Source organism: Procambarus clarkii, chromosome 20 (assembly GCF_040958095.1).
Source record: "Procambarus clarkii isolate CNS0578487 chromosome 20, FALCON_Pclarkii_2.0, whole genome shotgun sequence".
NCBI classification, from domain to species: Eukaryota; Metazoa; Arthropoda; class Malacostraca; order Decapoda; family Cambaridae; genus Procambarus; species Procambarus clarkii.
The window spans coordinates 46,703,209-46,717,569 of record NC_091169.1 but is presented as its reverse complement, the minus strand read 5'-3'; the positions used below and the strand labels follow the sequence as shown (position 1 = coordinate 46,717,569).

The following is a 14,361-nucleotide window of genomic DNA, read 5'->3' as shown; positions in this document are numbered from 1 at the left end:
ACTGCTGGGGGAAGGTTCACAGTGCTGGGGTAAGGCTCACAGTGCTGGGGCCAGATTCACAGTGCTGGGGCCAGGTTCAGTGTTGGGCCAGGTTCACAGTACTGTGGGTCAGGTTCACAGTACTGTGGGTCAGGTTCACAGTACTGTGGGTCAGGTTCACAGTACTGGGGCCAGGTTCACAGTGCTGGGGCCAGGTTCACAGTGCTGGGGGAAGGTTCACAGTGCTGGGGGAAGGTTCACAGTGCTGGGGTAAGGCTCACAGTGCTGGGGCCAGATTCACAGTGCTGGGGCCAGGTTCAGTGTTGGGCCAGGTTCACAGTACTGTGGGTCAGGTTCACAGTACTGGGGCCAGGTTCACAGTACTGTGGGTCAGGTTCACAGTACTGTGGGCCAGGTTCACAGTACTGGGGCCAGGTTCACAGTGCTGGGGCCAGGTTCACAGTGCTGGGGCCAGGTTCACAGTGCTGGGGCCAGGTTCACAGTGCTGGGGCCAGCTTCACAGTACTGGAGGTCTTCCTCACTTTTAAGACAGTACACGAAATTTGGATTCTGGGAGAACACCGTGGGACCAGGAGGGGTCACCGTGGGACCAGGAGGGGTCACCGTGGGACCAGGAGGGGTCACCGTGGGACCAGGAGGGGTCACCGTGGGACCAGGAGGGGTCACCGTGGGACCAGGAGGGGTCACCGTGGGACCAGGAGGGGTCACCGTGGGACCAGGAGGGGTCACCGTGGGACCAGGAGGGGTCACCGTGGGACCAGGAGGGGTCACCGTGGGACCAGGAGGGGTCACCGTGGGACCAGGAGGGGTCACCGTGGGACCAGGAGGGGTCACCGTGGGACCAGGAGGGGTCACCGTGGGACCAGGAGGGGTCACCGTGGGACCAGGAGGGGTCACCGTGACTGTTTAAAAATTAGGTGAAGATTGTATATTGAAGATGTGACCCTTGTTCTTCACCTTCCATCACTCCTTCTGTTTCCTCCAACACTGTTCCTCTCTCTCTCCTCCAACACTGTCCCTCTCTCTCTCTCCTCCAACACTGTCCCTCTCTCTCTCTCCTCCAACACTGTCCCTCTCTCTCTCTCCTCCAACACTGTCCCTCTCTCTCTCTCCTCCAACACTGTCCCTCTCTCTCTCTCCTCCAACACTGTCCCTCTCTCTCTCTCCTCCAACACTGTCCCTCTCTCTCTCTCCTCCAACACTGTCCCTCTCTCTCTCTCCTCCAACACTGTCCCTCTCTCTCTCTCCTCCAACACTGTCCCTCTCTCCTCCAACACTGTTCCTCTCTCTCTCTCCTCCAACACTGTCCCTCTCTCTCTCCAACACTGTCCCTCTCTCTCTCTCCTCCAACACTGTCCCTCTCTCTCTCCAACACTGTCCCTCTCTCTCTCCTCCAACACTGTCCCTCTCTCTCTCCTCCAACACTGTTCCTCTCTCTCCTCCAACACTGTTCCTCTCTCTCCTCCAACACTGTCCCTCTCTCTCTCTTCCAACACTGTCCCTCTCTCTCTCTTCCAACACTGTCCCTCTCTCTCTCTTCCAACACTGTCCCTCTCTCTCTCTTCCAACACTGTCCCTCTCTCTCTCTTCCAACACTGTCCCTCTCTCTCCTCCAACACTGTCCCTCTCTCTCTCTCCTCCAACACTGTCCCTCTCTCTCTCTCATCCAACACTGTTCCTCTCTCTCTCTCCTCCAACACTGTTCCTCTCTCTCTCTCCTCCAACACTGTTCCTCTCTCTCTCTCCTCCAACACTGTTCCTCTCTCTCTCTCCTCCAACACTGTTCCTCTCTCTCTCTCCTCCAACACTGTTCCTCTCTCTCTCTCCTCCAACACTGTTCCTCTCTCTCCTCCAACACTGTCCCTCTCTCTCCTCCAACACTGTCCCTCTCTCTCCTCCAACACTGTCCCTCTCTCTCCTCCAACACTGTTCCTCTCTCTCCTCCAACACTGTCCCTCTCTCTCCTCCAACACTGTCCCTCTCTCTCCTCCAACACTGTCCCTCTCTCTCCTCCAACACTGTTCCTCTCTCTCCTCCAACACTGTCCCCTCACTCTCTCCTCCAAAATTATCCCTTTGTTGCGCTGACTTACCTACGAAGTGCCACGTAGGTAAGCACAACCTTTGACACAGCACAGTAAACAGCGTGCTGGTGCTACGAAGCACCAGCACGCTGTTTATAACAATAACAACAGTTGATTGGGAAGTTTTCATGCTTGTAAACTGTTTAATATATGTAACCACAGGCGATAAAGCCGCCATCGTCAGGTAAAGTAAGTTTAAATTGAATCTCGACAAAAAATTAAAAAATTCGAGAACGTTTCTCATAGAACGCCGAGTCTTGATCGTGGAAGTTATATCCTGCAGCTCGTGGCTTCTTGTGCTTCCAGGCTCCAGGAATGTTTCTCATGGGCGCAGAGTCTCATACCTGTGAGTTACATGTTGTTGCTAGTGGCTTGTGTTTCTAGCATCTCTTTACTCAAGTCCAACATAAAATCATTGTCTTATTTCTGCCCTGGAAACACAAACCGAAACTGTCTCTATTTTCCGCTTGTTACAACTTATAATAAAGTTGTTACATCTTGGCTTAACGTGTTTGACGTATTAGAACGTTGTTACAACTTGCTATATTGGTTGTTACAACTGATTAGGAAGTGTTAAAACTTGTTCGAACGTTGTACCAACGTCGTAGTTTCAGTGCGTGTTTGGCGGGTGGTTGCCGTGGTGAGGGGGCGGGGGGGGGGGGTCTTGGTGGGCGGCTGCCGGCGTGTGATGCTCCATGGGACAGTTTCTCTCTGTCCTGTTGAAGCCTTCTGCTTCTCCTGCCATCTTCACTATTTGTGCTGCTTCTTGTTTCCGCTTCCTTATGTTTCATTTTTCCTTCCACCCTCTTCTCCTTTCTCATTGTTATTTCATGCTCACTTTTTTGCCACTCTTGCTTATCTTCTTGTGTTTGGACGCCGGGTATTTGGGGAGGCGCGCGCGCACTCACCCATATAACTGTGGTACCCGGCGTTGTGGAGCGAGGGGGGACGCTTTTATTGTCACACTTTGCCTTCGTTGCTGAGCCCGATCTTGACGGACTCACGGATCTTAAGGTGCCGATTGCTGGGGTGTGTATCCATGTTGCACCTCTGGGGGGGGGGCCGTCTTGTTGGGTGTCCTGTCCTCTAATTGTGGCTCCATGGTGGGTATGGGGATTATTCGTCAATAAAATTTTTACCTCTGGGGCGACCAAGCCCCCGAGTCGGACTGTGATGGAAGGCCGGGCTCTGTAGCCCCCGCTATATTTGGCCCTGACCAAGCTGCTTCTCTGACTCTCCTGACTGACTCTCTCTTCCCCTCCCACCTGGTGGCGGGGTTGAGTCCCCAGTGGTGACCACCTCATCACCTGGAGTGGCTCAGTCTCAGTGTAACAACGATGCTCTTTACCCCCCTTTACCCGGCGCCGTCACCTCTGCAGTCGCATGCGCACCATTCCTACCAGTTGTAATACATTGCAAACTTTGTTTGGTCCTGCCACATGGACTACGTATTTTTATCCAGTCGTGTTGATTGTACTCGTCTTGTTGATTTATTCATCTATAAATACCTCGTTTATTAGGTGGATACCTTTGTCACCTTTAACCCCACTGGTACACGTGTTGTTCCAGCCCCTGTTTAGGAGGCGGCTATGCGGTTAGCCTCGTTGTCCTGCATTGGGGGGAGACCCGTTCGAATCTCCAGAAATGCCAGGTTGAATGCCACCATTGGCATAGTTCTTCATCCCACACATGTTGCGACTGTTGACAGGGAACTGAAAGACTGTCACAAGGATATTAAACATATTCTTGAGGCCATTCTATCCTCCAGATTGATACATTCACTCGACCCCTCGTGGTCGTCGTCAGCCTCTTCGCTTAGTGAAGATCACTTTTGATACCAGGTCCCTTCCATCTTCTGTAATTCTTGCTGATGCCAGATGTCATCAGGAGTTTAGGAGTACTTCCATCTCTTCGTCTCTGCAACTTGTGCCAGAGATTTGGGCATGGTCCCTTCATACGCACGAGTGAGGGGTGTGTGTGCTCTTGTGTGGAGTCTGGTTATTCTCAGAGTGCTCTTCTCCGCCAGGTCGCTGCATCAACTGTGGTGCCACCCACCCTACCTTCTCCCGCGCATGTATGCACTACAAATATAAGGAAGCCATCCTCAGTTTGAAACATTGCGATCATTTATCTTTTCTTGAGGCTAGCCGCCACGTTCGCTGTCTTCCCTCTTTCTCTGACATGTGTCTTGTGCTTGTGCGTTGCCACTTCTCGCCCTCTCCCGCTTTCTCTGTTTCACCACCGTTTCTAGCCCTTGAACCCTGATAACACCACCCACCACCCCCGTGGTTCTATTGTAGTTCCCTGTGGCTATTGTTGCTCCCCGTGGTTCTATTGTAGTTCCTTGTGGCTATTGTTGTTCCCCGTGGTTCTATTGTAGTTCCCTGTGGCTATTGTTGCTCCCCGTGGTTCTATTGTAGTTCCCTGTGGCTATTGTTGCTCCCCGTGGTTCTATTGTAGTTCCTTGTGGCTATTGTTGTTCCCCGTGGTTCTATTGTAGTTCCCTGTGGCTATTGTTGTTCCCCGTGGTTCTATTGTAGTTCCTTGTGGCTATTGTTGTTCCCCGTGGTTCTATTGTAGTTCCTTGTGGCTATTGTTGTTCCCCGTGGTTCTATTGTAGTTCCTTGTGGCTATTGTTGTTCCCCGTCGTTCTATTGTAGTTCCCTGTCAGTAACAGTGGCCTGCAATTTAGTGCCTCCTCTCTATCCCCCCAATGTTTTAAATATGACCACATTTACTGTTTTCCAGACTTCTGGGACATTTCCTGTCTCGAACGTAATATTCAACATGTTAGATGACCTGTGACACACTACTTCTGAAGCCTCCATCAGCAGCTGTGGGGATCAGGGGCCAGATTCACGAAAGAATTTACGCAAGCACTTACGGACCTGTCCATCTTTTCTCAATCTTTGGCGGCTTTGTTTCCAATTATTAAACAGCTAATGAGCTCCGAAGCACTAGAAAGCTGTTTATAACAATAACAACAGTTGAATGGGAAGTTTTCATGCTTGTAAACTGTTTAATAAATGTAACCAAAGCCGTCAAAGATTGAGGAAAGATGTACACGTTCGTAAGTGCTTGCGTAAGTTCTTTCGTGAATCTGGCCCCAGGCCCCATCTTCCTCCTCCAACTGTTGCTCCAGAGGCTACAGTGACATGGAGGGTAAGAGTGTAAGAGGGAGGGAGGGTGTGAGTGTAGAGGGTGACACAGTAGACAAAGAACACGACAAACAACGTGTAAACACAAGACAAACCATTCCTAGAGTACATAAATTTGCTTCACTAAGCTAAACAAAGAACATTGAGACCCTAAACAGTATTCAAACCAATAGTGAAAGTTCACCAATTGTGTAAATGGTCATTTGACAGGTGAAACACACGGCAAATGTTTGGCTAGCAAGGGAGCCTCAAGCCGGGGCTCGCTGGGGGAGTGATGGGGGTTGTCTGGGGTTTATGGGTGGGGCAAAGAGAGAGGGGGGTTGTCTGGGGTTTATGGGTGGGGCAAAGAGAGGGGGGGGGTTGTCTGGGGTTTATGGTGGGGCAAAGAGAGGGGGGGGTTGTCTGGGGTTTATGGGTGGGGCAAAGAGAGGGGGGGGGTTGTCTGGGGTTTATGGTGGGGCAAAGAGAGGGGGGGGGTTGTCTGGGGTTTATGGGTGGGGCAAAGAGAGGGGGGGGGGGTTGTCTGGGGTTTATGGGTGGGGCAAAGAGAGGGGGGGGTTGTCTGGGGTTTAGGGTGGGGCAAAGAGAGGGGGGGGTTGTCTGGGGTTTAGGGTGGGGCAAAGAGAGGGGGGGGTGTCTGGGGTTTAGGGTGGGGCAAAGAGAGGGGGGGGGGTTGTCTGGGGTTTATGGGTGGGGCAAAGAGAGGGGGGGGTTGTCTGGGGTTTATGGGTGGGGCAAAGAGAGGGGGGGTTGTCTGGGGTTTAGGGTGGGGCAAAGAGAGGGGGGGGGTTGTCTGGGGTTTATGGGTGGGGCAAAGAGAGGGGGGGGGGGTTGTCTGGGGTTTATGGGTGGGGCAAAGAGAGGGGGGGGTTGTCTGGGGTTTATGGGTGGGGCAAAGAGAGGGGGGGGGTTGTCTGGGGTTTATGGGTGGGGCAAAGAGAGGGGGGGGTTGTCTGGGGTTTAGGGTGGGGCAAAGAGAGGGGGGGGTTGTCTGGGGTTTAGGGTGGGGCAAAGAGAGGGGGGGGTTGTCTGGGGTTTAGGGTGGGGCAAAGAGAGGGGGGGGTTGTCTGGGGTTTAGGGTGGGGCAAAGAGAGGGGGGGGGTTGTCTGGGGTTTATGGTGGGGGTAAAGAGGGGGGGTTGTCTGGGGTTTAGGGTGGGGCAAAGAGAGGGGGGGGTTGTCTGGGGTTTAGGGTGGGGCTAAGAGAGGGGGGGGGTTGTCTGGGGTTTAGGGTGGGGGTAAAGAGGGGGGTTGTCTGGGGTTTAGGGTGGGGATAAAGAGGGGGGGGTTGTCTGGGGTTTAAGGTGGGGGTAAAGTAGGAGGGGTTGTCTGGGGTTTATGGGTGGGGGTGTCTGGGAGGATGCTCCACAGGGTATATATAGTTATCTACACTGGGGATATATGGAGATGGATGGTGTCTGTGTGTTAGACCTCCCGGCACGAACCACGAACACCAGAGTTCATTGATTCGTAAGTTTAGACGCGTCTAGGGTGAGGAGTTGACGCGTCTAGGGTGAGGAGTTGACGCGTCTAGGGTGAGGAGTTGACGCGTCTAGGGTGAGGAGTTGACGCGTCTAGGGTGAGGAGTTGACGCGTCTAGGGTGAGGAGTTGACGCGTCTAGGGTGAGGAGTGGACGCGTCTAGGGTGAGGAGTTGACGCGTCTAGGGTGAGGAGTTGACGCGTCTAGGGTGAGGAGTTGACGCGTCTAGGGTGAGGAGTTGACGCGTCTAGGGTGAGGAGTTGACGCGTCTAGGGTGAGGAGTTGACGCGTCTAGGGTGAGGAGTTGACGCGTCTAGGGTGAGGAGTTGACGCGTCTAGGGTGAGGAGTGGACGCGTCTAGGGTGAGGAGTTGACGCGTCTAGGGTGAGGAGTTGAGGCGTCTAGGGTGAGGAGTTGAGGCGTCTAGGGTGAGGAGTGGACGCGTCTAGGGTGAGGAGTGGACGCGTCTAGGGTGAGGAGTGGACGCGTCTAGGGTGAGGAGTGGACGCGTCTAGGGTGAGGAGTGGACGCGTCTAAGGGTGAGGAGGAGTGGAGGCGTCTAGGGTGAGGAGTGGACGCGTCTAGGGTGAGGAGTGGACGCGTCTAGGGTGAGGAGTGGACGCGTCTAAGGGTGAGGAGGAGTGGACGCGTCTAGGGTGAGGAGTGGACGCGTCTAAGGGTGAGGAGGAGTGGAGGCGTCTAGGGTGAGGAGGAGTGGACGCGTCTAGGGTGAGGAGTTGAGGCGTCTAGGGTGAGGAGTGGAGGCGTCTAGGGTGAGGAGTGGACGCGTCTAGGGTGAGGAGTGGAGGCGTCTAGGGTGAGGAGGAGTGGAGGCGATACATCGTGGCCACACAAACATCTTGGAGTAATTAAGGAAGGGAGGTTAATTCTGAACTAATGCTGGAGAATGTCTTAACTACTGACTTAGAAAGAGATGTACGTGGGTTGTATACAAGTTGTAATGAACTAAACTGTATTTAAACAACTAGTTATAAGAGCGTCTCCTCTTCGCCAGTCTTGGGGACCAAGCTCTTCATTCCTAGAATTTTCATTCAAATAAATGTATTTCCTTCATCACAATTATTTATCAGGCGATAAGAACTAATTTCCTGTTGATTCCGGCCAATTAATAATTAGCAGCGGACCACAACTGATAAGCTAATTCAAAGATGCAAATTAATCCCCCACACACAACTTCAGCAGTCATGTGTACTGCTGCCGTCAGCTGATGGAAACTCCTACAGAAGCTGACCTTTTACCATGACCAAATACATAATAGCGAGTGTTGAGATGTTTATCAGATACCAAGACCATTCTGCTAGGCTTATCGAATTGTTTACCTCGCGGGAAAAGTGGAAATACTGCATTTATAACTTTATCATCTAAAATTCAGTCGTTGTGCCAGCCCTAAATATTGTCGTAAAATTGTGTTTGTGGGGATGTTTAACAACTTGTAACACACACAAGGGGTATGATGATGAATCGAGAACAAAATGGGGGAGAGGGGGCGCCAGCTTAGTTGATAAGCTCCATAATTCACCAATACTTATGACGATTGTTGGTGAAGTGGTTACGGTACTCTATTCACCAGGGGGGTGATCCAGGGCAAAGGGGGTTCGAATCCTTCTCCTGTCATAGATGTATTTATGCGTGTATATATTTATACACACATAAATACATACATACATACATATTATAATAATAATATACACACTAACCTAATTTCCTCAAGAAAATATTCATACATTTTAATAAAAATTCAATTATATAATAGCCGTTTCTTCATAAATATTTATACAGTAGCTTTCTTCCTTTAAAAACTAGATTTATACTCTCTCCTTCTCCCCAAAGTTATTCACCAGTCCTATTCAAAGTTAAATTCAATTTTGATTACAGCTGTGTATAGGTGTTCCCAAGCTGTACTCACCTAGTTGTGCTTGCGGGGGTTGAGCTCTGGCTTTTTGGTCCCGCCTCTCAACTCTTAATCAACTGGTGTACAGATTCTTGAGCCAATTGGGCTCTATCATATCTACATTTGAAACTGTGTATGGAGTCAGCCTCCACCACATAACTGCCTAATGCATTCCATTTATTAACTACTCTGACACTGAAAAAATTCTTTCTAACGTCTCTGTGGTTCATCTGGGTGCTAAGTTTCCACCTGTGTCCCCTTGTTCGTGTTCCACCCGTGCTGAAGAGTTTGTCTTTGTCCACCCCTGTCAATTCCCCTGAGAATTTTGTAGGTGGTTATCATGTCTCCCTTACTCTTCTGTTTACCAGGGACGTGAGGTTCAACTCCTTTAGCCTTTCTTCGTAGCTCATTCCTCTCAGTTCCGGGACGAGTCGGTGCCATACGGCTGAATCTTCTATAATTTTGTCTTGTGTTTAACTAGGTATGGACTCCAGGCAGGAGCTGCATATTCCAGGATTGGTCTGACATAAGTGGTATTTAGGGTCCAAAACGACTCCTTACAGAAGTTTCTAAAGGCAGTTCTTATGTTAGCCAGTCTAGCATATGCCGCTGATGATATCCTTTTGATGTGGGCCTCTGGAGACAGGTTCGGTGTGATATCAACCCCCAGATCTTTCTCTCTATTTGACTCTTGCAGGATATCACCTCCCAGATAGTACCTTGTGTTCAGCCTTCTGCTTCCTTCGCCTAATTTCATTACTTTACACTTTCCTGAGTTGAACCTTAGCAGCCATTTTCTAGACCATTCCTCCAGTTTGTCCAGGTCGCCCTGTAGTCTCTCTCTATCTTCATGTATCTTGATTCTTCTCATAATTTTTGCATCATCAGCAAACAATGAGAGGAATGAGTCTTTACCCTATGAAAGATCGTTTACATATATTAGAAACAGGATGGGTCCAAGTACAGAGCCCCGTGGGACTTCACTGGTGACATCTCACCTCTCTGATGTCTCTCCCCTCACAGTTACTCGCTGTTTCCTGTTGCTTAGGTACTCCTTTATCCACTGGAGCACCTTACCTTTTACTCCTGCCTGTTGCTCCAACTTTTGTAACTGCCTTTTATGGGGTACATTAAAGGCTTTCTGACAGTCCAAGAAAATACAGTCTGCCCACTCTTCTCTTTCTTACCTAATTTGTGTTGCTTGGTCATAAAATTATATTAAGTCAGTGAGGCACGATTTACCATCTCTGAACCCATGCTGGTGGTGTTACAAAGCTATTTCCCTTCAGATGCTCTACGAGCCTTTTCTTCAGCTGTGTGTCATACGTTATGCTACAGGTGTGTACAGGTGTGGGTGTAGGTCATATAGTATTATAAATTCACTTGTAACATTAGAATATTAACTTACATTAACTTAATATCAACGTAATATTAAACATTAACATATCAACTTGATGGCGGCCTTATACCCGGTTCTTCACAAACATTACATCATGGTTTATAGCATTTTTTTGTTTGTTTACTTTTATTAAGTAGCTATAAGTTATTTACAGTTATTTGGTTATCTCTTATTTTTGTTTCACAGTGTAAATATAGTTAGTTTAACATCTTTGTTTGGCTCTTATAGACTTGCTTTTGTTTTCCACATTTTCCACGTCTTTTTCTCTCATTCTCTCTCTTCCTCTCTCTCATTCTCTCTTTCTCTCATTCTCTCTTTCTCTCATTCTCTCTCTCATTCTCTCTCTCATTCTCTCTCTCTCATACTCTCTCTCTCATACTCTCTCTCACATTCTCTCTCTCTCTCTCTCTCTCTCTCTCTCTCTCTCTCTCTCTCTCTCTCTCTCTCTCTCTCTCTCTCTCTCTCTCTCTCTCTCTCTCTCTCTCTCGTGTGTGACTAAAGATCCTTCTCCCATCACGTTTGAAAAAATTAACAGGAGTTTCTCCCCTTCTCGTCTCCCTCACCCCCGCTCTGACTCCCATCATCCTCCCTCCTACATCTTCCCCTCTCCCCTTGTCCCTCTCCCTCTCCCCCTCCTTGGCTCTTCCTCCTCCTCCCCCAAGGTAGACCGAGACGGCGCTCATGTACGACGCGGTGAAGCTCTTCGTGCTGGCCATCAAGGCCCTGGACAGCTCTACGGACGTGCAGATGACGCAGCTGGTGTGCGAGGGGGAGGACGCCTGGGTCCACGGCAACTCTCTCATCAACTACATGAAGCTGGTGAGTCCTCTTCTAGTCGCCGTGGCTCCCTCAGGGTAGGTGGGTGGGTGTCTGGGGGACGCCACAACGCTGGCTCAAGGCACGCCATTGCTTCAAAATTATTTATTTATTTATTTTCGTTTTAATTTTGCCCGGAAGGGCAAGTGTATTGGGCAGCACCACTCATCCTGTGAGTGGACACACCGCCATAGTGACAGTATTGGGCAGCGCCACTCATCCTGTGAGTGGACACACCGCCATAGTGGCAGTATTGGGCAGCGCCACTCATCCTGTGAGTGGACACACCGCCATAGTGATAGTATTGGGCAGCGCCACTCATCCTGTGAGTGGACACACCGCCATAGTGACAGTATTGGGCAGCGCCACTCATCCTGTGAGTGGACACACCGCCATAGTGGCAGTATTGGGCAGCGCCACTCATCCTGTGAGTGGACACACCGCCATAGTGACAGTATTGGGCAGCGCCACTCATCCTGTGAGTGGACACACCGCCATAGTGACAGTATTGGGCAGCGCCACTCATCCTGTGAGTGGACACACCGCCATAGTGACAGTATTGGGCAGCGCCACTCATCCTGTGAGTGGACACACCGCCATAGTGACAGTATTGGGCAGCGTCACTCATCCTGTGAGTGGACATACCGCCATAGTGGCAGTATTGGGCAGCGCCACTCATCCTGTGAGTGGACATACCGCCATAGTGACAGTATTGGGCAGCGTCACTCATCCTGTGAGTGGACACACCGCCATAGTGACAGTATTGGGCAGCGTCACTCATCCTGTAAGTGGACACACCGCCATAGTGACAGTATTGGGCAGCGTCACTCATCCTGTGAGTGGACACACCGCCATAGTGACAGTATTGGGCAGCGCCACTCATCCTGTGAGTGGACACACCGCCGTAGTGACAGGATGAGTGGCGCTGCCCAATACTGAGTGGACACACCGCCATAGCAGCATGTACAACACTCCCCAATAGGAAGAAAACCCGCTGGGCTTTTCATCCTGTATGATTTTTTGTTGATTCATCGCCCCCTTGTGATTTCATTGTGATATGAGACGCTGGTGAGAAGAGACAAGGTGGACAAGACGGCTTTTTAAATTGGAGGAAAGTAGAACAAGAGGATGTTGGTAGATGCTGGTAATGCAAATGAGTCGGACAAATGTCAGGAAGGACTCGTTTGTCTACCCTGTACACAGTAGTCTACCCTGTACACTGTAGTCTACCCTGTACACTGTAGTCTACCCTGTACACTGTAGTCTACCCTGTACACAGTAGTCTACCCTGTACACTGTAGTCTACCCTGTACACTGTAGTCTACCCTGTACACAGTAGTCTACCCTGTACGCTGTAGTCTACCCTGTACGCTGTAGTCTACCCTGTACACTGTTGTCTACCCTGTACACTGTTGTCTACCCTGTACACTGTAGTCTACCCTGTACACAGTAGTCTACCCTGTACACAGTAGTCTACCCTGTACGCTGTAGTCTACCCTGTACGCTGTAGTCTACCCTGTACGCTGTAGTCTACCCTGTACGCTGTAGTCTACCCTGTACGCTGTAGTCTACCCTGTACACTGTAGTCTACCCTGTACACTGTAGTCTACCCTGTACGTTGTAGTCTACCTTGTACGCTGTAGTCTACCCTGTACACTGTTGTCTACCCTGTACACTGTTGTCTACCCTGTACACTGTAGTCTACCCTGTACACAGTAGTCTACCCTGTACACAGTAGTCTACCCTGTACGCTGTAGTCTACCCTGTACGCTGTAGTCTACCCTGTACGCTGTAGTCTACCCTGTACGCTGTTGTCTACCCTGTACACTGTTGTCTACCCTGTACACTGTTGTCTACCCTGTACACTGTTGTCTACCCTGTACACTGTTGTCTACCCTGTACACTGTAGTCTACCCTGTACACAGTAGTCTACCCTGTACGCTGTAGTCTACCCTGTACACTGTTGTCTACCCTACTGTACACTGTAGTCTACCCTGGCGTACGCTGTAGTCTACCCTACTGTACGCTGTAGTCTACCCTACTGTACGCTGTAGTCTACCCTACTGTACACTGTAGTCTACCCTACTGTACGCTGTAGTCTACCCTACTGTACGCTGTAGTCTACCATGCTGTACGCTGTAGTCTACCCTACTGTACACTGTAGTCTACCCTACTGTACACTGTAGTCTACCCTACTGTACACTGTAGTCTACCATGCTGTACGCTGTAGTCTACCATGCTGTACGCTGTAGTCTACCATGCTGTACACTGTAGTCTACCCTACTGTACACTGTAGTCTACCCTACTGTACACTGTAGTCTACCCTACTGTACACTGTAGTCTACCCTACTGTACACTGTAGTCTACCATTCTGTACGCTGTAGTCTACCCTACTGTACGCTGTAGTCGACCCTACTGTACACTGTAGTCTACCATGCTGTACGCTGTAGTCTACCCTACTGTACACTGTAGTCTACCCTACTGTACACTGTAGTCTACCCTACTGTACACTGTAGTCTACCATGCTGTACGCTGTAGTCTACCCTACTGTACGCTGTAGTCTACCCTACTGTACGCTGTAGTCTACCCTACTGTACGCTGTAGTCTACCCTACTGTACGCTGTAGTCTACCATGCTGTACGCTGTAGTCTACCATGCTGTACGCTGTAGTCTACCATGCTGTACGCTGTAGTCTACCATGCTGTACGCTGTAGTCTACCCTACTGTACGCTGTAGTCGACCCTACTGTACACTGTAGTCTACCATGCTGTACGCTGTAGTCTACCATGCTGTACGCTGTAGTCTACCATGCTGTACGCTGTAGTCTACCCTACTGTACGCTGTAGTCGACCCTACTGTACACTGTAGTCTACCATGCTGTACGCTGTAGTCTACCCTACTGTACGCTGTAGTCTACCCTACTGTACGCTGTAGTCTACCCTACTGTACACTGTAGTCTACCATGCTGTACGCTGTAGTCTACCATGCTGTACACTGTAGTCTACCCTACTGTACGCTGTAGTCTACCCTACTGTACGCTGTAGTCTCTCATGCTGTACGCTGTAGTCTACCCTACTGTACACTGTAGTCTACCATGCTGTACGCTGTAGTCTACCATGCTGTACGCTGTAGTCTACCCTACTGTACACTGTAGTCTACCATGCTGTACGCTGTAGTCTACCCTACTGTACGCTGTAGTCTACCCTACTGTACGCTGTAGTCTACCCTGTACGCTGTAGTCTACCCTGTACACTGTAGTCTACCCTACTGTACGCTGTAGTCTACCCTACTGTACGCTGTAGTCTACCCTACTGTACGCTGTAGTCTACCCTACTGTACGCTGTAGTCTACCCTACTGTACACTGTAGTCTACCATGCTGTACGCTGTAGTCTACCCTACTGTACGCTGTAGTCTACCCTACTGTACACTGTAGTCTACCATGCTGTACGCTGTAGTCTACCCTACTGTACACTGTAGTCTACCCTACTGTACGCTGTAGTCTACCCTACTGT

The 14,361-nt window shown here is 50.1% G+C and overlaps 1 protein-coding gene across 4 annotated transcripts in view; it reads left to right on the top strand.

Annotated features, from left to right (window-relative positions):
* The window catches only part of LOC123755291 (glutamate receptor ionotropic, kainate 2), a gene marked incomplete at its 5' end in the record, with an annotated part of 203,733 nt that overhangs the window by 120,259 nt on the left and 69,113 nt on the right, over positions 1–14,361 (top strand). For all 4 annotated transcript variants that reach the window (XR_011229217.1, XM_069327922.1, XM_069327921.1 and 1 more), the window contains 1 exon segment: positions 10,699–10,851. Coding sequence is in view for 3 of the 4 variants with exons in the window: in XM_069327922.1 (XP_069184023.1) it covers positions 10,699–10,851 (153 nt within the window).